This window comes from Erithacus rubecula (genome assembly GCF_903797595.1).
Source record: "Erithacus rubecula genome assembly, chromosome: 10".
Classification (NCBI taxonomy): Eukaryota; Metazoa; Chordata; class Aves; order Passeriformes; family Muscicapidae; genus Erithacus; species Erithacus rubecula.
In genome coordinates this window covers 6,947,844-6,974,421 of record NC_136662.1, presented here as the reverse complement: position 1 = coordinate 6,974,421, position 26,578 = coordinate 6,947,844, and the positions used below count along the sequence as shown (strand labels likewise).

Sequence of the window (26,578 nt, the reverse complement as noted above, 5' to 3'; positions counted from 1 at the left end):
ATTGATTTTTCTGCCTCATTTGAAATAATCCACTCCTGCCTGTAAAATGTTTTTGTGTAACTCTCCTGCAGCCCAGTTTAGGCATCGGTGTGTTTAGAAGCATGGGCATGCACCCTTGCTGTAACAAACAACAGTTCGACAACCACCTATCCCCGGGAACTAAATGTAAGTATAAGTTGTGTGAAGGTAAAATTGTATCAGCCCCCGGTTCAGTTATCTTGTAGCAAGCTGTTAAACCCACTGTTACTGAGTTTAGATGGTTTTTTATAATACGTTTTTATTATGGGCGGGTCTTTCGTGGGTGTATGTATCCGTTGGTTCCAGCACCCTGTTTTTGTTTGTTCCCCTGGTGCTGCTTGGAGCGCCAACATTGCCCAGGAGTCACAGCCATCGTGTGTCTTTTCATTTCCTTTCCCAGCCCTTTAGCCCTCCCCTTGTGGCTCGTGCTTTGTCTGCACAGGGAGCGCGGTATGACAGCAGTACCAGCCCGAGGCTGCCCTCGGAAAGGATGCACTGCGTGGGATGGCGGTGGGACCGCCGCGCTCCCGGGGCGCCATGGCCGCCTCCGTCACCGCCTCAGCCCTCACGGCCGGCCCGCCGCGGCGCCCCCTGGCGGCGCGGGCACTGCCGCGGCGCCGGGCCTGGGCGGGGCCGGGCCTGGGCGGGGCCTGGCGGAGCCAATCGGGCGCGCCCGGCGCGTTCAAACGGGGCGGGGGCGGCGCCGCGGCCGCGCGGAGCGCAGCGCGGTGGGGCGGCGGTTGAGGAGGGGCGCGCTCAGGTGAGGCCCGGCCCGCACGGAGCCTCCGCGCTCTGCGGGGCCTGTGGGGCGGCGGGGCTGGGGCTGCTGCTGCTCTGGGGCTGCTGCTGCTCTGGGGCTGCTGCTGCTCTGGGGCTGCTGCTGCTGCTCTGGGGCTGCTGCTGCTGCTCTGGGGCTGCTGCTGCTGCTCTGGGGCTGCTGCTGCTGCTCTGGGGCTGCTGCTGCTGCTCTGGGGCTGCTGCTGCTGCTCTGGGGCTGCTGCTGCTGCTCTGGGGCTGCTGCTGCTGCTCTGGGGCTGCTGCTGCTCTGGGGCTGCTGCTGCTCTGGGGCTGCTGCTGCTCTGGGGCTGCTGCTGCTCTGGGGCTGCTGCCGCCTCCTCGCCCCCTCCCTGAGGGCAGGCCCTTGGCCATGCGGGGTCTGCCGGGGCTCGGCCGCGGCGGGAGGGGAGCTTTGCTGAGGGATGACAGTGCTGCCGGTTGCTTCAGCTTGGAGAGCTTGTGTTTCCTATCTAGTTAGCGGTTGTAATTCCTTAAAAACGAGGAATGAGTGTATGTCTCATTCTGACTTTAGTTCTCTCGAACTGAACCTCATTCCTTATTTTAGAACAAAGGAGCTTTTAATGGGGAGTTTCACTTTTCTCCAGAAAGACTTTGTGATTACTCATAAGGCATAGCTGTGGCAAGAGAATGGGAGAACTTACAAAACTTATGTTAAAGCTGCATGGAAAGGATGGACTTTTCAGAAAATACACCAGTCATAGCTTACATCCGTGTTTCTCTATTTACTGACTGCTAGAGGAAATCACGAAGTTTCTTTTATTAGTAATGTAGTAAAGTTTCCTGTCTCAAACTGGATTGAGCAATAAATACACTTCTGAAATTTTGGTATTTTCCTCACAAGTTGAGAGCTATGAAAACTGCAGTCATGATGTGTAAGTGAATGTAATTGCATAATGTCTGAGAATACTCTGAAAGCTATTACTTGAAAGTGTAGCACTGTTGGAGCAGTGGCTAAATGATTTCTTCTACATCACTTGTTTTCATCTTGTTTTCCTTTTTTTCCATCTGACCATGTACTGCTGTTAATGATATGGCAGCTTTTGCAGGTGTCTTCTTGCTGACTTGTAACCATGAATTAGTTGCAGCTGGCAAGTCTACAGTGGCTATTGATATCAAACCCCTTACAACCCAATAACTATGATGCAGATGCACCAGGAAAAACATGCTTTCCTATACAGATTACATATATAGAGCTTTTGAAATATTTAGATGTAGAAAGGACAGGACATGTGCTTTTTGTCCCCTAGGCTAGGTATCTTTTGTTTTGGTATGTGGCTATGTACCAGAGTGAACTAAAATAACATCCAAAGGTACTATTAATAGTTCTCTTTATTAACTGTCCTGTTCTGATACTGGGTTATAGATTCCACATCAAAATTCTGGAAAAAAATAATCTTTGTTCCATATTTACAGACTTCCTATTCAAGGTTAATTTTGTCGTTCTGTTGGAGTCCATTAGCTTTGAAACACAAAGAGTGTAAATAATGTGAGTGAATGGAGACATGATCTGGAATTTCTTTAGTTTGGAAATCATGGAAGATCATTTGGAAGAAATATCCATGGTCATCTTTGTTGCTAAATAGTTAATTTTTTTTACCAACTGGTGCTTCTTTGTGATGCTTGGTTTACTTTCTGAAACAAATCGTAGAAGTCAATAAATCAAGTCAAACAGCCTGCTGTTGGAAGTAGTCATTCAAATATAAAAGAATTATTTTTTGAAAATACTGAGGTGAAACAGGATACTAATTGTTCTTAATATTTGGGAACATGTACTGCAGTACATATGAGGAGTTCCCTATGCAGCAAAACATAACTCACACTGCACATAAGCATCATGAACAACTTTTTGTTTTTTCTCCCCAGATTCCTCATGAAGCAGCAACCAGAAATAATCCTTTAGGAAAGGTGCTGTACTTGTCAACATTTGGATTTTAATTAGCTGGAAGACAAGATGCCTATTTACACAGTTCCTGCCAGGAGCCCTGCTGGGACACGATGCACAGCCACTTTCCAGAAGGCTTCCTCACACAATACCCTGGCCAGCAGCAAAGCATCTGGGCAGCAGCTGAGGTCACAGGTTTTGGGAGAAAAGGATGGGCTGCCTTCATGCCCTCAGAATAAGGCTGAGAAATTAAATAGGACCTATGTGATTTCAGCTTGTGAAAAAGTGAACGATGTGTCAACTTCTTTTAAATTGGAAGGCAGATTAACACTCCAGAGGAGAACTGGAGCAAGTAAAAACTCAGTGTCTGGTAGTGACACAACACAGAATACAGAAGAACTAGAAACAGAGAAAAGACTTACTCTGCGGAGACGTGTGAGGATTGCCTCCACAGAGGGGAATACACTTAATCAGAATATTGTGCCTAGAAAAGGAAATGATAACTTTGATGCACGAGGAAAGGACAAGATTACACTTCCACACAATACTAAGGGTACAGATGGTGTTAAACCAAACTTGAAGTTAACTGAGAGTCAGTCAAGTACCAAGTTGGAGCATAGCCTGAACAGCAAAGATACCTTTGGTTTGGTTGGTGGTGATGGTGAAAATGCTATCAACACATGTTTAAAAGATAAGACAAGCACTGCTGACACAAAGTTTCGAAATGAAGTTCCTAAATCAGAATGGTCCCTTACCTCAAAATGTACTGATAACCTGTCAGAAGAACAACTGAATGAAAAAGGCAATATAAATAAGCTAGCTGGAAAGCAAAGGGTACAGCACTTGATGATAAAACAGAGCAGCTTGGAAAGACCAAGGACACCAGCAAAAGTTTTAACAGAAAGATTTACACTTACACCAAAGAACAGCACTTCTCAAAATCAACCATCTTTCAAACCAGCCTCAAATGAACAAACACCTCATCTGCAAATTTCAGCCAAGAAACTCCCTGCTGTCTCCAGCTCTCTTCCTGTGGGTACAAGTTCAGAAACAAAAGTGACCACAGAAACTTTAGCTGAGAGTAGCAGTACTGTGGAAGATGTTTTCAAAGTGAAAAACAGCAAAGTGATTGTAGCTGTGCGGGTGCGGCCCTTCAGTAACAGGTTTGTATCCTGGACTTATTTCTGGTGCTAACAGTGTGTGTTGATTCCCACTTTTTGCTTGTTATTTCATCATTGATCCAATAAGGATATAACACATACTTGGAAATTAGCTGATACTTCATGCAACATCAAGCTAGGTTTATTAAGAAACTGAATTGACTTTATTGGTGTTTGGGTCTGAGTCTGTTTTTTACATATTTGGTAACAAAAGTGTCTTGAAACTTAATACTTTGTTTGTTCCTCAAACAGGTATTTTTAGCAATGATCACTGATTTCTTAATTTTCCATTAGGCAGTGAATTACTAACTTAAAACATGGAGCTCATTTTTTTTTTTTCTTTTCCCTCCTTTTCCATTCAGAGAGAAAACTGAAAGCTCATTCCCTGTGATCTGCATGAATGGTTCAGAGACAATTGTACGAAATCCATCCACAAACCAAGTCTATAACTTCAGTTATGACTTCTCCTTCTGGTCTTTTGACAAGGATCATCCTAACTTTGCAAGCCAAGCAATGATTTATAAAACTTTGGCATTGCCACTCCTCGAAAGAGCTTTTGAAGGATACAACGCTTGTCTTTTTGCTTACGGGCAGACTGGCTCTGGAAAATCGTACACGTAAGTTGTTGGTAATGATTGCTAAAGTTCTGTTGTGCAGTGTTAAGTAATGAAAAAGATTCAATGGAATAGATTTCAGAGTGATTGAATTATGTAAAAAGGTTAATGTGGGTTTTAAAAATAATTAAACCAGTCTTTATAGCAATTAAGCAAATGTTAACTGTGGAATATTTTTATATATGTGATCCTGAGTTTTTTCTGCTTTTAATGGACAAAATCAAAACTTGACAGAGATTTTAGTGAAGGAAAACCTTTATGAATGCAGAGAGCTTGTCAGACTCTCCTGGTGCTGTTTTCCACCACTGTTTGTTATTTTGTGTGTGAAGTGGCATTGTAAACTATAGCATGTTTTCTGGAGAAGACATTTTAGAAATCATTATAATTATGGTCCTTATGCTTCAGAACTTTAAATTAAATAAAGATGTTTGTGGCACTGCTTTTTCAAAATCAAATCTTTGTACAAAATAATCCCAGATAAGTAACATTTTTAGGGTTTACAGCCAATTGTGTATACCTTATTTGTATTTTTAAATAGGATGCCTAGTGAGCAGTTTGGTTTCCAAACATGCATCTATTAAAATTAGAGTTTTATAATTCCTACCAGGTGCTATAGACTTTTAATAAAGGTAGTTGTGGATCAGGAATGTTTGTTCAATTTACAATAAATATAGAACTTACACAGAAGTAAGTTTTCCTTTTAAGTGGGTGAGCTTCCATTTTACATGGATGAACTCAGTTGTTACTTACACTGTTGTTTTTACCTTGGCTTAAAAGAAAGATAAACTCAGCATTGCAACCGTTATCCTGTTTGTAGGTTTGTTGGGTTTTTGTTTGGATTTTTTCTTTTGCTTTCTTTTAAACAATAACAAAACCCCTTTGTTTTGAACAAGACTGTAATTAGTAGCAGGGTCCTCTGGTCAAGTTTACACAACACATTTCTGCTGTGCACCCCTGTCTGTCTCTAGACTGCAGGTGGATCAGTCCAGTGCACTGGTGTGCTGCTGTGGCAAAACTCAACAGGAAAAAACTGTTCCAGAGCTGGAGACAAGCTTAGGTTGCACTGGAAGTGTGCAGAGGATATAAAATGCAAGCATGTTAAGATATTGAACATCTATAGGTTTAGACTCTTCAGCTGCTGTAGTCTTTGTTTTACTTGTGTTTTCAACCTATTTGTCAATGGATGAAATAGAAAATAGCTCTGGATATCACCTTGTCCAACTCCACACTTAGACAAGCACCAATTTAGATCAGGTTAATTTCTGTTGCTTATTGTTGTATAACTTAGAAGCGTGTGGCATGGCAACTGTAGAGCTGTACAGTTAAGATGAAAACTGTCTATGGAGAATTACAGAATTAAAGCATCAGGATTTTTGTGATGGCAGGATGATGGGATTTGATGAAGACCGAGGAATAATTCCAAGACTTTGTGAAGATCTTTTCAATCAAATAGCTCAAATGGACAAGGAACAGGTGATATGCTTATGCCATTAACCTTATATTGGAATGTGAGGAAAGTGATACTTAATGCTGATGCCTTTATTAATTCATATTCTCTTGTTGGATCAAATCTCATTTGTATTCATAGCTCTGATTCATGGGGTTCAACATTGTTTTGCTTCCTTAATGGCAGTAATGTGAGAAAGAAATATGGGCATGATATTTTTGTTGCATCACTAAACTAGGATTCTTTCCTCTATATTACACATCTTACATTTTAAGATTTATGTAAGGAAAGGTAAAACAAAATCGCTGTGGGCTCTCTACTTTCAGCGGAGGCAGTAAAAGACAGCTCAAAAATATGAATTTATTGTTAAACATCACATATCAAAGCAAAATATACCATAATAGTACTCCAATTCTAGTATTCCAGCTCAGTATTCTAGCTGAAACAAAAAATAACTACCCTCACTTTCTTTGTATTTTTTAACCTGTGTTTGTGTCTGTAATGACTAACGTGTGTTTCAGTAGACCTTAACATTCAGTTAATCTTACTCAGGCAAACTTTTTCCATTTTTTACTATTTTACCTTTCTTTACTTCTTTATATTTGAATTCTAGACTTTGAATCCTAATACCTGTCAACATCTAATATTCCAATCATCCAACAGATTTGATAGACACTGAAGAATTTAAGAAAGTTAATTTTTGCTGAGTTTGGCAAAAGAGTATAACTTCTAAAAAATTTGGAACTTTTTTTTATTCCTTTGCTTTATGCATTGTAAGTGAATTCTGTTACAGTGAATCGTCTTGAGTCTTGTCTTTTTGATTCTAGTGTTTAAGGGCTTTGCTGCAATCTTCCTTGTCTCTTAAAGAAAATTCCATTCTTTTTGCAAATAGAAAAAATACTCATACTCCTTCAGAGGAAAAAGATGTTTTCATGAATGTGTTGTTGTGGTGGTTTTGTTTTTTTAATTGCCATAAGCAGAATCAAGGTTTACCTTTCCATTAGATCATTCTGTTCCATGTCAGGATGTTGACAACATCAATCCATGCCTTCCCTGTGACAAATACTGTGCTGTAGAAGCACAGCCCCTAAGGGAAGGAGATGAGTGCAGGTGTAAACAAAATTATATTTTCGTGTACTAAAAACCCAACGCTGAAACTTCTGAAGTGGATGTATGTACTTTTTTTTTAATGCTTTAGAGCTTCCATCTGGGAATGTCTATGGATGGAATTCCAATGAATTGTATTTTTGGTGTTAGCAGAGGTGTTACATTAGACAGCTTTTAAGGGTCCCTTTCAACCCAAACTGTTTTGTAATATAATTTCTCTTGGAAAGTCCTTTCAGCACAAATGCTTATAGCATTAAAAAATGAGGATCTGGTAGTCTAAGTAACCTTTTGAAACAAAGGATGATGAATATGTTTTGTGGACTATGTAAATAACTATTATTAATTTTATTAGGTTTTGTATCATCTTGAAATGAGCTTCTTTGAAGTATACAATGAGAAAATTCATGATTTGCTTGTCTTTAAAGCTGAAAATGGACAGAAGAAACAACAAGTAAGTTGCTCACAGAGTCAAGTATCTCCATTACCTGTAAGAAGTGGCATTTATTCTGAATCAAAAACGTATAAATGACAAGTGATCATTGTTTTTTATCTAAGTACATTAGTTGTGAACAATGAGATTGAAATAAAAATAAAAAGATCGAAATATCACCACATGACTTAAAGCAAATGCTTGTCACTGGAGAAATGCTAAGCAATGCTGACATAGAAACAAAATTATTCAGTAGAATCAATCAAAATAGTTAAAAGTCTCCCCTTATCTGCAAAATGAAGATGATCTTATCAGCATTTTTAAAAAGTCTCCTGCAATGTATCTGGATCTCCAGCTTACAATAAAAATCTTCTGTGCACGATAACTTGAGTTATAGTCTTGTGATTTACATGGAGTTTTCTTTATTTTGTTGCCTGGTTGTCTCTTAAGGAGCTAGAGGAGGGGGGAAAGAAACAAGATTGGCCTGATCAACTAGTTGAGGATCACTAGTTAAACAAGTTTAGCTAGTGTTTAGTGGTTGTGTATTACAATATGTAAAACTGTAAATTAAAGAAATTTGTCTTAAGTAGCGTATGTAAGGAAGGAGTTTATTATGTCTGATTTATCAAAAAAGTAATTCCTGTGTTTTGACATTGAACACTACCCTGTAAATTGAATATTAGTTTGATACATGCAACAGATGGTATGCAAAAGATAATATGCAACATCCAACTTGCTGTTGAAATAAATCTTTTAACTTAAGCTTGGGACTTAGGTGGACTTCTTGTAAAGAAATTAAGACTCTACTGTCTTGTCTAAAGCAGGAGTGCTTTCACTCTGAGTTTTCCAGTGATTTTGGGGTAAGCTACTTAGAAACATACTAGATCTATGTTGTAGAATCTCTCTTTTTTTTTTTTTTTTAGTATTCCTGAGTACTAGATCTAACTACTGTGCTTCTAATAATTTTTATTCTGAAATTATTCTTATCAGCTTCGTGTGAGAGAACATCCAGTGTTAGGACCATATGTGGAAGGCCTGACAGTGTAAGTCTTCACTGTACTTGTTTTAATAGATGTATAATGTAAAGAGGGTATCTTGAGGCTCTATGAAAGCTTGTGTACCCCCCAGTAAATTAAGCAAGATCCCTGTATTAGGCAGTTTTAGAAAAATGCATACCCATGACAAGTTTGATATATTTTCTTCATTGCCTTAGTGAAATCTGAGAGTGTGGAATATCAAGAAAACTGCAGCTTTCATATGTATTTGTATTCTGTTTGTAACTGGGAAAAGGTTTCAGAACTGAGGCAGCATGTATATTCTATAGAAAGAAAACTGTCTGAACCCAAACTTTTGTTTTTTCCCTGCACTGTAGGAATGTTGTCCGTTCTTACTTGGATATTCAGGTAAGAGTTTTTTGGTTACTAGAAGGGAGTCCAAGTATTTCTGCCCACTCCTTTTCTGCTTACTGCTGAAAAATAAATTCTATGGATGGGAAGCAAATGTTTAACAGACTGTCCAGCAGTCTATGATATTTCAGCTGATTTTGTAAAAGAGCGATGAAGACTAGTCCTGTATGATGGAACTGAGTAGATTTTTACAGTCAAGTGTCACTGTTCTGAAGTTTAACTTTTTATTCCTCTCTTATAGTCATGATTTGTGGTAATAACTGTGTTTGCAAACATTTAAGTCTTCAGTTAACCATCCAAAGTAGGGTTTGGTTTCATGTCCTGACTTTTGTCTTTTACAGAGTTGGCTTGAACTAGGAAATAAGCAGAGAGCAACAGCTGCTACAGTAATGAACGACAAGAGCTCCAGATCTCATTCTGTCTTCACCCTTGTCATGACACAAACCAAGGTATTGCAGGATTTTTTCATATCTGTTCAAATCTAGTAGTAAAAAGTTCTTTTGTGTGTGGCCTAGGAAGTTGTGAGAATATACTTGAAGATTTTTGAGTGAAGCACAGGGCATTTTAACTTGGCTTTCTACACTGCAAAGCTTGTTTTATTTTTCATGCTTTGAGTAGATTCTAATGTCTTTGTGCTAAGTATATTTATAGCAGCAGTATAAATATATCTAGGCTGATAGATCTAGGAGTAGTTCCAAGCTTCTCAGTGTGAGTTTTGAGGTGTAACAGGAGTCCCAGTTGAGGCCAGATTGCATTTCACACTGCTGCTAACACATCTTAGCTTCTAGGAAGGTTAGGCTGTGTGGCTGTGCTGGCTTCCTGCAGGCAACAAAATGGGACAACAAAGTGGTAGAAGATGCAATTTCTGCTCAGCTTCAACACACTTCACTGAATAAATGTTTTCTTGCTTCAGGATGCCTCTTCCCCAAGTGTCTCCAGAATATAGGGACTACAACTCCTCATCTGATTTACAGATGTTTAAAAGACAAAACCTGACTTAGTGACATGAGCCTGAAGACAGAAATGGAATAGGTAGAGCTCCTCAGAAGTCTGCAGACTGTCAGTTTTTTCCATTGACAAATGACTTGTTGGGGTTTTTTTTTTTTGTTCTTGATTGGTTTAAATTATTGTCCATTTCCTGGATTTTCTCCTTCCTTCTTCCCCTTGCTATTCTCACCACTAGGTTACTGGTTTTTCTCCTTCACAGCTGGTCTTGAACTTTTCCACTGACTCCTTAACTGGTCTTCATTGGTCTGTGTCAGTAACATGTTTAATAATAAACATGTCAGTTGCATGTTTATTGGATTGACTGCAGTCATCAACCTTCAGACCCAAACCCCTAGTTTGGTCCTCTGTTGGGTTTGCAGTTTATGCTTGGGCAGTTATTCAGCCATGATCAACTGATACTATGATTATAAGTCTGAACTTAGTTTCCTTCAAGGGATGTACATGAGAGTATACTATCAAAAATTAAATGGCAGCATGAAGTTTTTATGTGTTTAATGTGAACAGCTTGTCTGATTTCTGCTTATCCTCAGGCTTTCTATTTTGGTTTGAATGCCAGCATCTCCCTTTCTTTCTAGGTAGAGTTTGTGAATGAAGAAAAGTGCGATCGTAGGCTCACCAGTCACATAAATCTAATTGATCTAGCTGGCAGTGAGTGCTGTACAAAGGCTCAGACCACTGGAGAAAGGCTGAAGGTAAAGCAAGAGTGGAAATCTGTGGCTTGACTCTCAAGAACACTCCTAAACTCCAAAGCATGTTCACCTAACAGGACTTTTTGGGCAGGAACTATAAAAGGATGTGTGCTTATCAGTATTACATCGCATTTTGCCAGTGAGGATGAGTGGCCTGAGGAAGCTGTTTGGACTGTGCAATGGGGCAGATCTTGCTTCGAACACCTCTCCCCATGTTATGTAGCTCTAGTGATCCTGCAGGAGGAGTGAGGGGAAACTGTGTGGCTTTGGAAATCATGAATCAAATATCACATGGAGTTAAGGGTTGCCCCTTCTTGGGGCATCTGATTAAACAGATATTTTGTATAAGAGACTTTATTTCAAGCAGCCTTTGTAAGTTTGATGGTTCTGAATGCTACTTTTTTTAAAGGCAGGGTCTTTGTTCCTTCCAAATGAAGATGCTCTTGCATCTTATATTTTTAATAACTGGTGACATTTAATGTGGTACAGCTGTAGCATACATTGAACAAACTTAATAAATCAACAGTACAGTTGATAACATTACCCAAGAAGCAGCAACTGTATTATAAATATTTTTATTTTTGCTTTGTGTAGGAAGGTGTGAGTATCAATAAATCACTGTTGACCCTTGGAAGAGTTATTTCTGCACTGTCTAAACAATCTCAAAATGGAAAGAAAACTTTTATTCCATACCGGGAATCCGTCCTTACTTGGTATGTACATTATATTTCTGAGACTCTAGTTTTTTTTCATCTATTCATGAGGTACCTCTTCCCATTCTTTCTTTCCCTCTCTCTCAAATGACCTGTGTAGGGAAGAAATTAGCCTTTTATATCAGATAAAGACCCAACAGGAGCTTAATTTGTGTTTTAAGTAACTACCAGTCCCTCTCAAATAGGTAGCAAGACCTTGGGTATTTTGTATTTTATCTGTTTCAGCTGGGAAGTTTTGAGTTTTTCTGTGAGGGCTAGGGGTTGACTGGTATTCTGCTGTCCAATGCAGGCTGTTAAAGGAAAGTCTTGGTGGCAATTCCCAAACAACCATGATTGCCACAGTGAGTCCAGCTGCCAGCAGCACCGAGGAGACGCTCAGCACCCTTCGCTATGCCAAACAGGCTTGTTCAATTATCAACATTGCTAAAGTGAATGAAGATGTAAATGTCAAACTAATCAGAGGTGAGACTGACATCTGCAGTCTTTCAGGGTTGTCATTTGCATGTGTGCTTAGCTTATTATTATCAGAGTTGTTGCTACTAATATTCTGTTGCGTTGACTGACCTCTTGTCAACTAGATTAATAGCACTTGGGATGTCTTCCTTTTAATATTATTGATTTCTGTGAGCCTTTTTGCTTTCCAAAATGCAGGTGATATCTTAGGCTACACTTTAGAACCAGAAATAGAGAGAGGTGTTTTGTTTTAAAATAAATAACAGGATTAATTTTGTACTATTGCACTGAAGTGTGTTTTGCCTTCATTTTTACATGTACTGTATATCTGTTTTGTCTAATGTAGAATTAAAAGCTGAAATTGAAAAACTGAAGGCAGCTCAGAAAAGTGCTCTGAACACTGATCGTGAAAAATACAGGCGTTACTTGCAGGAAATTACATCTCTGAGGGTAGAATTGCACCAGCAGGAGCGGAACATGGCAGAAATGCAAAGGTCAGGCACTCATTAATGCCTTCATTTAAAATGGAAATGGTAAAATTTATATGATGTAATTTTTCTCCTAATATTTTATGTTATTTTCTCTATACATTAAGAGCCTGGAAAGAAAAACTTGAACAAGCGGAAAAAAGGAAATTGGAAGATATAAAAGAATTGCAGGTACATATTTTTTCTATAGGACATAGTACAGAAAAATATAACCTCATTAAACCTTGCAGAAGTATGAGAGTAGCTGTAAGATCTGGTTTCCTTAATACTCATCTTTTAACAGATTGCTGCTACTTTTTAGAGAAATTTAATGTAGATATTTGAATGCATAAAGTAAATTAGTTTTTAACACAGAGCTCTTTTTTTTAATCTAGAAAGCTGGAATTGCATTCAAAATGGACAATCGTTTACCAAACCTTGTCAATCTCAATGAAGATCCTCAGCTTTCTGAGGTGCTGTTATATATGATCAAAGAAGGAGAAACTACAGTTGGAAGATGTACACAAAATTCAAAACATGATATCCAGCTTTCTGGAGTGCTGATTGCTGATGACCATTGGTTTGTAGTGTTCTCTATATTTTAAATTTCTTCTCGACCTTCCCTTTCTGTTGGAGTCACTCTTCCTTCTGGCAGTAAAAATATAGTTTTCTAGCCAAGAAAATACTATGTAGGAATATTTTTTTCTACTGCTCAATGATTAAGGCAACTACCTTCTGCTCCTCCTAGAAATCTGTTAACCGAAGTAGTTTAGTTTCTTTGTTCATTTCATTCATGTAGCAGAGTTTTCTTCTGCAGCATTTCTGCATGAATAAGACCTGATGAAATGAAGCTGTGTGATATATAAATGTTACATTAAATTCAGTGGAAAAGTGAAACGTCTTGACAGTTTGTAATTTATTGAAAATAGATAGAAGCTTGGCTATACTGCAGAAATATTGCATAAAGTGCATTCAATGCAACTTATCCCCCCAAAAATGCTGTAAGAAACTTACCTAATCTGTTACTAAAAACATGAAAGGCACATTATCAAAAAAATTCTCAGATGGCAGGGTATTGCAGTAATTTTCTAGCAGTGGATTCCTAGATGTAAATATAGGTTGTCTACCAAAATATAGGTTATCATTCGTTAATTATGTGTGTTGTACCTAAATAGTATGAAGACAATACACATCTAGGAAAACAATAACATCTAAAGCCTTCATTTTAGTCTATTAAGAAACATCACATGCAATTATCATGAGTTAGTAATACTGCAAATGTTTCTTGTTTTCAGTGTTATTAAAAATACTGTTGGCCAAGTAAGTATTATTCCACTGAGAGATGCCAAGACATATGTAAATGGGAAATGCATTTCAGACCCAACAATTCTGCATCATGTAAGTAATTAATCTGGTAATAGTAATTTGTGCATGTGTAGGTTTCTTTGCTTTGTTACTATCTCAGTTTCAGACAGCAGGTTTTCTGAGAATGCTCTGTAACCGTAAATATTTGCCTCGTCCTCTTTGATTTCTAGCTTCATCTGCATGTTTTAAGCACTTATAAATCTGAAAGTTTCAGCAGAATTTTTTTCCCCCTATAGGGTGATCGAGTGATTCTTGGGGGAGACCATTATTTCAGGTTTAATCATCCAGCAGAGGTTCAGAAAGTTAAAATACCTTCTTGTGGGACTTCGTGTTTGCATGATGGTCCAAAAGATTTTGAATTTGCAAAGAATGAGCTGCTTATTGCACAGCGTGCACAGTAAGTATTGATTCTCTGTTCTGAAAATAAGTTCAGCTGTTAATTCAACCATGCAATTAGTTTTAGAAATAACAGAAGATTATTAATTATTTCACAATTGGCAAAGTTGGAAAATAGCAGCTCCATTTATAATGGCAGTCACAGACTTGGCTGAAATGATGTACATCTCTAAGGCTCATTTGTGACAAGCTAATTCAGGTACCAACGATGTAGAGCACTATTGGAGAAACAGTGAGCTCCAGGGAACCTCAGAGTAGTGTATCTATTTAGTTATGTTTCTCTCCAAGCATATGATGAGTTTGAAAATAACTTTTGATGTTTTAAAGAGATTTAAAGCCTGAAAAATAAATGCTTTAGGAAAATGAGAAGAACCCAAAGTAATAACCTTAGTCTTCTGTGAGGGCAGAGAATTTGAGGCAATGAAATGTTATTCATACTTACTTCATTATGGGATGTTATTAAACCACAAGACTCATTGATTTAAAATTTAATTTTGCATCTTAATGTGGCTTAGTGAGTTTCTATTGCAATCTTTAAATTTGTGAAAAAGATATAATAAAGTAAAAATAGAAACTTTGAAATTCTAGAATGTCTTCCATATTTACATTGGAAGTGTCTACATTTTGTTCGTGTAATCTAAAGTATGCCAAGTATGTAAGGCATTTTGTTAAAAAAAAAAAAAGCCTTAAACACTCATGACAGTAAAAAAGATTATCATCTGTGTGAATTTTATAAGAGACAAACAGCAGCAATCTAAATGTCTGATACTTGTAGGCTTGAAACAGAAATTGAAGAGGCACGACTCAAAGCCAAGGAAGAAATGATGCAAAGTGTCCAAATAGCAAAAGAGATGGTTCAACAAGAACTGACTGCACAAAAAGAAGCATATGAGAGCAAAATAAAATCCCTGGAAGCAGAGGTGGTAAGTTGCCATTGCATCATTGCATGAAATATATTAATCAAGTAAGCCAGAAACTGTAGTATGTGGTATCTGTTTGTTAGGTTCTCAGTTGGATTTGGTTTGTGTGGTTTTGGTTTTCTTTTTTCCTTGCATATTATAGCAGCATGTTAGAGAATGCAATGCCTCATTTAAAAAAAAAACAAACAGTCAGCATTAGTAACAGAAGTTGTAAAGTAGTTATCCTCTTCAGAATTATTCCAGGAGTTGTAACTTGTAAGCAAAGAAAACTACCTACAGAATCTACCTTATTGCATGAGGCTTTTAAATCACCATACTGGATTGATTAATACAGGGTTTTGTTTTTTTTCTTTCTGAACTTGCATGCTACTTTGTATTTTTTTTTTTTTTTCTGTAAGGTTGCAACATGCATAAATTGGCATAGAATGGTAAACCAGTAATGATGTATCTCATATCTTACATATTCTATAGAAGATCTGAAGTGATGCTTGTGAACTGGGATATAACCATTGCTGACATTGAGCTGTGTAGGTCACAGAGGCTGCAAGTTTTAAATGCATTGAATATCTGCCTGAAGGATGACTCAGAAATGCTGTAGAAGGAGTATTTCTCCTCTCACTTTTCCTTTTTGATATTAGAGAGAAGAATCTCGTAAGAAACAAATCCAAGAACTGAATAACCAAAAAGCCACAACTAAAATACAGGAGCTGGAGAAGGCAAAGAAAAGCCTTGAGCTAGAACTCAACTTTAGTAAAAAGCGTTTAGAAATGGAGACCTTAGCTACCAAGCAGGTAATGGAAAAAAAAAAACCTTTTAAGGCAGTGAACTCTGGTTTGGTTGGGGGAACTTTTTTTTTAATTTTTTTTTTTTTTTAATCAATTCTTGTAAAGGAAATTATTTCAAGTACTTCTATGTGATTATGTGCAGAAGAACTGATGTTTTATTTGCAACCTGAGTATGGTAATGTATTAATGTTGGGGATTAACTAATGCTGACCTTAATTCTTAAATGATGTGGATGGTTTTGCTCCTGCACTTGGAGCCTTTGCCTTTGGCAAAGTTATTACTCCAGACATTAATGTAAGTAATGACTGAGTCTTGGCTAGTGTTCACATATATATATATATATCTGACTGCTGCAATAAATACAACTTTTTAAAAAACTGTTCCTTTTTAATTCCAGTTCTTTTTCTTTGAGCATTACAATATGTAACCCAGAGAACTGTCAGTTTGAAAATTAATTATTTTATATTGGTATAGCAGATGTCTGGTATAAAATTAATTCAGTGAGTCTTTAAAATGGCAGGAAAAAAATTAGCTTCAACAAACAGCATTAAGAGTTTTAGAATTTTTTCTTTTACCACTTGCCATTTTCTAGGCTCTAGAAGAGCATACTATTCATCATGCAAAGATAGTGGAAGCTCTGGAAGCTGAGAAGCAGAAGATTGCTGAGGAAATACACACCCTTCAGAAGAATCATGGAAGTGGGAATAAACCAGTGATGAGTATGTATATGCATAATGTTGCAATGCTGGCTTTTCCTTTTCTCAGTGGGCATGGGTGATGAGTATACAGGAACTGTTCTGCTCCACTAATACTTCTCTAGTGATCCTGAACAAGAAGAGCCTTCTGGTTGTTGCAATCCTTCCTACTCCTCAGCTGTATGTGTTGGACTGTATTAAAAGCTCTATTTAATCACACTCAGGACATACCTGTAGTCTTTATTTATTCCAGTTACTTAGAAGTCCTTCCCTGTCTCCACTGGTCAGGCATTAACTCATTGGGGAAACTGGAGCAACAGAATTCATTTTTTTCATTTTCCTATCTTGAATTAATAATATAGTGTCTGGTCCTATGCCTCTGTTTCTGAAGCACCCTTTACCCAACCATTTAAAAGAGTTGTCTTGCCTGGAAGAGTAATGTTTTCCCAATGTGTTGGGAATTCTTGGAACTATTTTTGGCTAAATTACTTTTTTGCTTTTGTGTTGTAGTTTCTTTTCTACCCTTGATTTTTTTAACCCTAAAGTTGTTGCATCACATCGTTTGGTTCACAAAATCACTGTGTTTTATATTCTCTATTAGTTCCACTGAACTGGAAGTCTCTGAAGCTCTCTGTGATGATTAAAGAGGCAAACACCATTAGCAATGCATTAGGGAAAAACACTGTTTTCTGCAGGTCAGTATCTGAGTTACTTAATTATAATGTGTATATGTAATGGATATATATGTAATACTTATGTATGTATTTGCATATCCCAAATCCACCCCCAATGTGCTGTTGGTGTTTCTTTTAACAGTCTTGTGCAATTGATAAACATGAACATGATAAATTTATTTTCTGAGCGATTGTTAGTTAAGTGTGTAGCTGAGCCTTGTTATTTTGAAATGTGAATTTCTAATTATTTGAATTTTAGATCAAAACTTTAAAGGTAGTAACTATAGCTATAGACAATTAATTTTGAATTTAGTGTGCTTCGGAGGTAAGTCTTCTGATGCCAATCTCTGTCCTACTTTGCTTCATGTATTAAGTGGTCCTAAAGCACAGTAACTGTGAGATGCATGATGTCTGAAGAAATTTTTGTGTTTGCATCACCTTTTTAGTCTCTGTATAATCCTACCTACAAGTATCTTGTTTATTTTTGCAATATTAATGTGGAGTTTTTTGTCTTCATTTTTGTCCCCTTTTCTTTAATTCCTCCAATTCTTAGGCATGACAAAATTGATGATAAAACAGGATCAGTGTCTTCTATTCAGGTGCAGGTTCGTAATATCAAACTGGGAATAACAACCTTCTGGAGCCTAGAGAAATTTGAATGTAAACTAGCAGCAATGAAAGAACTCTATGAGGTTAGTAACAACTGAAGAGGAACCACTAGTAATCAGTAATATTTTATCAAAGATAATGCATGCAGGAGGAAAATCTTGATGCCTTTTTGAGTTGTATATTTTAAACAGCAAGACGCACGACTACTTTTCAGTAAAAACATGCAGATGCATTTGACAATCAAACAAAAAGAATTCAATAGAAACAAATGACTTTATTCAGGTCATTTTGTGTAGAGAGTAAGAAGCAGTAAAACAAGGACTGCTTTGTGATCCTTTTGGTTTTCAATATTCTAAAAGAACTTGAATTTCTAAAGGATACTTGAATTTTCATTGTTATGTTCTCTTTATCCATATGTTGACTATTTTATATTTTTTTCTGTTTAACTCTCCTCCTCCCCTGCATTTCTTGTTTTTTCAGAGTAATGATAGAAATAAAGCTGTTGTTGATGTGTTTTATGATCCTGCTGATGAGTGGGAACCTGACCTTTCAGATAATTCCATTTCCTTGCTTTCAAGAAGAAGGTAAAAGGAATTCATATCTACTCTTCTAAGTTTAGAACAAAGTGAAAAAATAGGTAGTTATTTAAATATTCTTTTGTTCCACTCTCATACACTGTGCCATCTGGTGAGTTTTCTCTTGTATTGACTTATTCTCTTGGATTTCCCCCATGGACAAAAACAAAAGTTGTGTGTAGACCTTTCCAAAGCATCAGTGCAGTGTGAAGTGTGTAGTTTTTTTTCTGTACTATCAAGGCATTGTTTTTAAGGAGTAAATTGTATATGGTCTGGGACCTTGTATTTGAAGTTTTAGCACTATAACACTATATATAACTGACTGACACATTTGTGCAAGCTGTAGCTAATCATGGAAATGCTTGATGAGGAGAAATGCTTTTCTTTTCAAGGTTTTTCATGTTCTTTTATCATTCTTTCTTAGAAGTAGAAGCTTCATGAAGAACAAGAGAATTTCTGGATGTTTGTCTGAGATAAAATTGCAATCTATTCAGAACAAACAGACTTCTTATATATCAGGTACTTGCTAAATGGCAGAACACCTTTCATTTCATACTGAAAATTTGAACCCACTACATGCATAAAACGTAGGTGCTTCTGATAGTTACTTAAAAACAGTGGGTTGGAAAGCAAATTTAAAAATGTCCTGATTGTGATACCTTCAAATTTATAATATCAAGCTGTTAACCGTAGAGGTTTCTGTATTTCTGATTATCCTTTCTGAGGACAAAAATTTCCTCACCAGCATTTATGGTCCTAATTTAAGAAAATTATCTAAAACATTACTCTGCTTAACTATGTGGGTTAACTGGAGACAGAGGCTGAATCCTGATGCAGTAATATGAAGACTTCATTTGCTTGAGTTGTTGCTATTCATCCAATTACTGAGGTGTCCCCAAGCTTTTGGCCTGGTTTTACAACCTTTTTTTTTTTTCCCTGAAATATAGCATGCTTTAGTCTTCCAAATCGTTGAATGCCTTCACTTATTTTAGATTGGTTGGGTTTTATTTTTATTTCTATGTAATTTGATTGTTGAAACAAATGTATTCATGTTAAAGAATTTCACTTTGGAATTTCTTTGTTCTAACAGAACTTATGAACTATTTAGAACATTTTGCACATTTTTTCTGAATGACTGCCTTGAGTAGGTGAATGTCTATATGAAAGTCATTAAAAATACACACTGACTGCTCACTCCTATGAAGGATTTCATGCATGTGTGTTTTGCTTTTGCCTTGTACAGATTCACTGAACAAGCCCAGCATATGCTCAAGCACTTCTGAATTGTTTCTTCCTGGAATTTGCAAGGAATCAATAAATTCAGCTTTAGATTTGCTGGAACAGAATCATGAAGGAGGAAAAAGCATAGCAGATAGTCTCCTAACTAATTTGTTTATAATTCTTTCTGGAGTGTCTGCCATTTCAAAAGCCTATGAACAGCAAGATGAAGAGTGTCAGGAAAACTGTAAGTTACATTTATATAGTGGTTTATACATTTCTAATGACTTGTCTTTAGATGCACAAGCATTCATGTTTGTCTGTCACAAGAATTAATGTTCATTTGCAAAGGAGATGGATCTCTTTCTCTTGTAGTTTTCTCTCTTGATCGTGCTGCTCAGTCCTACAGCATCAGAATTGTCTCTGCTTTTGACCAGATTGTGGTTATAAGTAAACTCTGGCTTAATAGTATCCAAAAGTGTCCTGGATCTAGAAAAGTTGATGAAGAAATGAAACAGGAAATAAAGAACTTGGGAGGTTATTTACAGTTGCTGTTGCAGGTAAACTATATTAAAGAATTCATCTGTGTGTAGAAGACTTGTCTGCATTAATGTTGTATTTATTACAGACTTGCTAAAAGTACTTATAGGTCCAGCGTGTGTAATGACAAACCAATGCACCTAAGGAAGATAAATAGCCAAGGCTGCATTTTTTTTCTGGCTAAGCTAGTAGTTCCATGTGCTAGTGGAGATTAATGCAGACCTTCCTGTGCCCAGGCCCTGACAGAAGCATTGGTTCTTACTTGTAAAATTAAACTCTCAATAAGAGCAAATGATAGTTAAGACTATTAAGTGCTGCTGTTTATCAACTCATAAACCAGTGGCCAGTTAATGTTATTTCTGTGCACACTACTTGTGAATTTTTTTTCCTTTTAAAACTTTGTAATATAATGCTATTGTTGCTCTGTGGTTGCAAGGCATGATATTTTAGCTGTGATAGATAAGCCATTGAAAGTAGGAAGATGTGAAGCTGAAAATGCCTGAATATTGTGTGCTAGGAACTCTTTATAGAAATTGTATATTCTTTGACCAGAGGTGCTTTCTGGCATCAGTGAAAGATGTGCCTTTGTTTCCCAGGGGTGTTCTTCAGATATATCCTCGATGGTAGCAGAAGCATGGAACAAAGTAAACCAAACAGTAAAACAAACAATGAAATATGTAGGACACATGGCAGTGGTCACAACAACTGATATTTCATTTCCTGAAGAGAACAACATTCCTGCCTCAAGTCTACAGGTTAAGAAATGTTTCTTAAAAATACTGATACTGAATAATAATTCTAGTGTTGAGGTTGCACTTACTATCAGTAACTGTACTCAGGAGCAAATTGTTCCATATACCAACTTAATATACTTAATTCAGTTGATGTAGAGTTTATCTAATACTTGAAACTTAGGGTGAAAATGGATGTATTAATGCCCTTGGCTTTCTTTTTTTCCTTAAAAACCACATCCTTTAAATCTGTGTAAGTTAAACCTATGAAGAGAAAGAAGTGTAGGAAGTGTAGAAAGAAGGTGCTTTTAGGACTGTACCTGCACTGAGATGATGGAAGTCTATCTGCTTCACTGAAATTCTACACTACTTATATTTTAGTAATCTGTGTCCAGGTACCACATTAAAGTTACAAAAATCTGAACTGAGCTCCTGTGGTCTGAGGAAGATATGCCTGAATACATCTGTCAAAGCAAGATTATTTCTAATCTACTGTAGAAAATCTGTTTTAATCCAAGACCACATCAGTTTTCTTTAACCATTGCATTTTAAACCTTTGTTTTTAAAGGAATTTGTACTTGCCATTTATGATGGAGTAGGCTCAGGATTGGAGTGTCTCATTGATGCTGTGCAGGAGAAAGCAAGAATAGCACAGAAAGAACTTGTGAAACAATGTCCTCAAAATGAGGTGAGATGAAATGAAGATTAAAAACTGCTACTATACCTTGGAGACATTTGATCATTTTTTGTGCTTGTATTTTAAATCATGAAGCTGATACTGTAGGGAGTTAAATGAAGTAGAGAATAAAGTATAAGGAATAAGCACCATAGTTGAAAATATTTCTGCAACTGTTTGAAAATTCCAGTAGAGAAATTAGGGTACCCCTTGGAAACACACCTCTTTCTTAGTGGGTAAGCCCTTTTGACAGAGAGAGCATGGTTGAATTCCAAGAAAATAGTTAGGAAAGACTGAAATCTTCTGAGTGACAAAGTGTTCCTCTCAAGGAAAGCAAAAATTTCTTCCTGCTCAGGTTTTTGCTGTTGTCATTCTTAATGCTACAGATATTAGTGAAACTATCCAAACTATTTTATTTCAGTGTCTTTTGGTTAACACCCAAATGCTTTGTGTTTCCAGTGAAAGGAACAGAGCACTCTGCTTTGCACATAATGCAGCATCTGTACGTGCTTACTGCTGGTGCAACTACCGTGAAGATGGAAAGAAAACACCAGAGCTACCCCTTCCACTTAGAATAAGTGATATAAAATTACAGGACAATATTTCTTTAGTGAATATTTAAAGACGTTCATTTGATCCTCCCATAGTAAGGGGTTTCAAACCTTGCAGATGTAATTAATATTTTCTATGAAAAATGGCATATATAGTTGCAGAAAATGTTATTTCTTTTGTATATTTATCTATTTAGTATGTCTCTGTTTTGTTTTTTTTAATGTACTTTGACTTGAATAATTAGAAGTTTCTTTGTAGATTCAAAATCGAATAAAGGATAATGTGGTGGCATTAGCCAGATTCCTTGAAAATAATATGCCTTACTGCAGAAAGGTAAGAGAAATGTTTCACAAAATGTATGCTTTAAGTCTGGTATTTAAATTTCGAGGATGCATTTATCTAATAAGAGGAATGTGTGTGTATATATATATATATATGCATATACATACATGCTGTGTATTTACAGTTGCATAATGACACTTTCTGTCACAGCAGCATTTCTGTGACTGGAATGCTAACTTCCCTTGCTATTACACTTCCACTCAAAGCTCTTGTATTTTAATTTTACTAAAGATAAAGAAATTCTGGAGGTACTTCCTTTTTGTGCCCATCTCGAACAGCCTAACTACCTGTTTTTTGTTTGTTTTTTTTTTTTTTTTTGAAGTTGAAAGATCAACTTTGTTAGTGTAATTGTTTTATAACAGCTGCCATAGTTACTGGTATTTTGAATTAAAAGCCAGGATGAGTGATTTATCATCTAAGAACCAGGCATTTCCTGGATTTTCATGTCATTTGCTTTTTTCTTCTTTTCCTAACTCTGTCAACCATGTGCACTTCTTTTCAGTGCTGTCTTTTATGATATGGCATTGATTTGATTTTGTATTTCAGCATTGGCTTGGTCTATGTGACTGAAACCATAATAGGCATGTTTAGTAGTTAATACACTGTGATTTATTAGATTCTCTTTAAATTGATCTTTATTAATACAGAAAGAAACACAATCTCAGTTGCCAGAAGACTCTCTATATAGAGAAATAAAGAAGAGCACTAAGATTGCTGTGAAGTATTTGGAATTGGAGCAGTGCCTAACTGAAGTCTGTCAAATTGTCTCTTCCATGTTAAAAGGTATTTAGCTGAGTTACAACCTGTAACATAGGGTCTACAGAAGACTTGCAAAGTAAGGGAGAGGGCTCTTTGGTATCTGCAAAATGCTGCATTTGATTCTTCTTGTTTCTGTTTCTCATAGGGTTGTACAGAAACACCAGCCCTCTCAGGAGCTCTGCAGAAAATATTTCTGTCATTGCCGGATATTTTAACAACTATTTTAGTTTATTTGCCTTGTCTTCTGCAAACAACCCTAACCAGAAAATGCATGTGCCTTTTATGAACCTGGATGAATTGGACTCTCTTGTTGATTCCCTTATTATGAATTTTGAACTTGAACAAGGACAGCCATCACTGCAATCTCAAATTATTCGTAATGAAACTACTGAGACTCAAGGAGGGCAGGTTGAAATAGATCAGGTTGAATTCTCTTGGAAATGGAATGGGATTCCAGAATGCACACAGACTCCAGAGCTTTCACCTGGTAGGATAGAATGGGTATAAAATGTTATTATCAAGAAATTAAAGAAAACTTTCTTATTGCAGCGTATCACGAAAAGCTAAAATTTATTGCTGTTATTATTAGAGAGTGAGTGGTGAGAAAGTAAAATGCCATGTTTAAGTACCCTATATTTCACCAAAGAAAAAAATACATTCCTTAAGAGGCTATCAAACTTCAAAATATAATTATTTTTCTTTTAATATAAGTTTTACTACTGAAGCTTATAAGAAATAATTTGATTTTTTTGAATTTTTACTTCAAGTCAGCTGCACTATGGTCTAGTAATATACTGCAACTTGAAAGTGTTTTTTATGCCTTTGTTTTAAACTGAGCAAAAACTTCGTATTTATTTATGTAGAGGAAAGCAATGAGGGCTAGTAAAAGTACCTTACAAACTTATTTGATGGATGATTTTCAAAGTGGTTTTAGGTTTATTGACAAATTTGGGCTTAAAGTATCAATGATGCTGTTCAAAGTGATCTAAAGTAAGTTTATTGGGTTTGTTGCTAGTGAGTTATCTTTTGATTGCTGAAATAATTTTCTCTACTATTTATATTGGAATAGAAGCATATCTGTTTCTAAATAACATACAAATTATCCCAGGTTGTGGAGAGCTTCCCAATCCACTTTCTTGTGCTTGTTATTATTGTGTAACACCTTGCTTTTGGTCTGCTGGCTGAATTTAACAGGAAGGATGGAAATAAATTTGCATGGGTTTTAGGAGACCTGGATTGAGCACTACACAGATGTATTGTAAGGCATCAAGCACAGGGCAAGCACAGGAGTCTGCCCAAAGCCAAACAGCAATAACAGCTATAAATTCCATCTAACACTTTCCAGTCAAGGCTGTTGTTATCTTGGCCCCTTTGAGCCCTGCATTGGATACCAAACTGGGCTGCTGTGGTTTAACCCCAGCTGGTAACTCAGCCCCACACAGCTGCATCTCACTGCCTCCTGGTGGGGTTGGGGAAAGTATTGCAAGGGTAAAAGTGAGAAAAATCAGGGGCCGAGATAAAGGCAGTTTAATAGGGAAAACAAAAAATCAATTCAGTACTGCCTGTGGCCAGACAGGTGTTCATCTCTCCCCAGGAAAGCAGGGCACCATCACATATAATGGTTACTTGGGAATGCAAATTTCCCTCCAAATGTTCCCCCATTCCTCCTTCTTTCCCCTCTGTATACTGAACATGATGTCACATGGTCTGGAATGTCCCAGCTGTGTCCTCCCCACTTTCTAAGCACCTCCAGCCTCTTTATCAGCATGACAGTAATAGAAGCAGAAAAGGCCTTGGCTTTTGTAACTTCTGCTCAAAAACAGTAATAAAAAAAATCTCTATTTTATCATTGTTGTGTTTAGCACAAATCCAAGCCATTGTCCTATATGAGCTAAGTTGAAAAAAATTAACCACACCTAAGTTAAAACTAGCTCAGCTTCCAAGGTGGATAGTCAGTCTCCTTCTGAGGGAAGGTGTTCAACATCTTGAGAATTTCAGTCTTTGAAGACATGTCAGGCTCTTGGAACTCTTCTATGTGCAAAGACTGCAGTAGAATCAATCACAATTTTCTTTTGAACATTTTAGTTATAATTTTATGCTGTTATTCAGTGATTTTTGTGCCTTTCTGATGCAGAGGATATCAGGGAAGGTAATCCAATAACCAGCTGATCCAGTAACCCATGTGTGTATTTCCTAAAGACTAGTATGCTGCAGTACTTTACTAAAAAATATCTAGCAGTGCAGTCCTGCCACCAAAAATCCTCAGCACTTTGTCTTGCAGCTGATAGTTTTCTTCTTATGTGAGGTGATGCTTGACTTGCTTTCTTACTGTAAAGGCCTTTGCAAGCTTACTCAAGGGTTAAGAAAGTCTATTCAGTTGTTCAGATTTTTATGCTTTAAATATGAAGAGAAAGAAGCCTGATATATTTCTACTTGTGTAAATGTATTATTTTGTATTTGGCTGAAGTTTTAAAAATGTAACTGGTTCTTCTGTATTGTATGTCTGAGCATGGGAAATGTAAAGAGTAAAACTACATCATGTACCTGATCACTGATTTTTTACAACTTGTAAATTCCTTGTTGATTTTCTTCTGTTGATTTTGAGACCTTCCTTTGTCACCGAGAGTATTGCTTTCTTACACAAAATATTATAGTGTCAAAATATGAAGTATTAGTAAGAAGTGTTTTCTGTAGCTTACAAGAGAAACAAACTAAAAAATTTCTTTACCTACCTATAATTTCTTTTCTCTACCAAGATGCATTCAGTTCCCTCAACTAACAGCACACACATCTCTTGATTGAGTGCTTATTAAGTAATCTATGCCTATCAATGTCAGAACAGTCAATTCCTTTCAATATCTGCTAGTCAAGATTATGGTGTTACGTTAAATGTTCATTGCAAAATTACATTTGGGTGTTAGTGATGTTCTACCTGCTCATGTGATTAGTCATGTTAGCTTTTGCTCTTGTATTTAGCAAGAAGCATTGCTCAGAAAACATATTGAGATTTGTATTGCTATGAAATACTTTTGCCTTTCTATAACTGAAAACCAAGTTTTCCACAAACTTAAAGCTAAAAATTACTTTGAGTTTTTAGCATTTAGGAAATTCAGGAAGTGACCATGCAAACTAATGCATTTTTGATAGTCTCTTAAGGTCTATGAGGTTTTGGAAGGGCCATCTTAATAACAAAATTTATCTTTTGCAGGATAAGTGAAAATGGGCTGATAACTTTCTTCTGCTCAGTTGGGGTTTGTTGTTTTGGGGGTTTTTGCTCTTTTTTTGTTTGCTTTTTCTTCTTCTCTGTGCTAACCAACTCTGTCTAATCAATCCCTCTCTTATTCCCATTGTTAATGTGCTATTTGAGAGTAAGATGTTGACAAAACTTACGTCTGCTAGTGTTTTCTTCAGCTTGGTGCCCTTGTTGCAGTTATACATCATCAAAGTGCTTCATTCTCACAATCCATACAGTGCCCATACATCAGCAGTGAGCCAGATCTCTCACACTGTGCTGCATTAACCCATCAACATGCTTAACTGAGGCCCCAG

The 26,578-nt window shown here is 36.9% G+C and overlaps 1 protein-coding gene across 3 annotated transcripts; it reads left to right on the top strand.

Moving 5' to 3' along the window:
* Window positions 1-729: 729 nt before the first annotated feature.
* Window positions 730-26,578, top strand: KIF14 (kinesin family member 14). 3 transcript variants are annotated; one of them, XM_079314486.1, is made up of 32 exons: window positions 730-778; window positions 2,180-2,243; window positions 2,680-3,861; window positions 4,221-4,475; window positions 5,858-5,945; window positions 7,379-7,477; window positions 8,447-8,499; window positions 8,829-8,859; window positions 9,204-9,311; window positions 10,446-10,562; window positions 11,154-11,272; window positions 11,562-11,734; window positions 12,072-12,219; window positions 12,321-12,384; window positions 12,588-12,772; window positions 13,488-13,590; window positions 13,794-13,954; window positions 14,729-14,876; window positions 15,512-15,664; window positions 16,251-16,377; window positions 16,955-17,048; window positions 17,581-17,719; window positions 18,117-18,220; window positions 18,636-18,730; window positions 19,455-19,676; window positions 19,805-19,989; window positions 20,566-20,724; window positions 21,269-21,388; window positions 22,187-22,261; window positions 22,918-23,053; window positions 23,175-23,516; window positions 26,501-26,578. In XM_079314486.1, exons 3-32 carry the CDS (start codon window positions 2,768-2,770, stop codon window positions 26,518-26,520), a joined length of 4,917 nt encoding a protein of 1,638 aa, XP_079170612.1. In that variant the 5' UTR covers window positions 730-778; window positions 2,180-2,243; window positions 2,680-2,767; the 3' UTR covers window positions 26,521-26,578. The 3 variants fall into 3 exon arrangements, with proteins under 3 accessions (XP_079170612.1, XP_079170610.1, XP_079170611.1); XM_079314484.1 differs by lacking the exon at window positions 26,501-26,578 and having other exon boundaries at window positions 23,175-23,791; XM_079314485.1 differs by lacking the exons at window positions 2,180-2,243; window positions 26,501-26,578 and having other exon boundaries at window positions 23,175-23,791.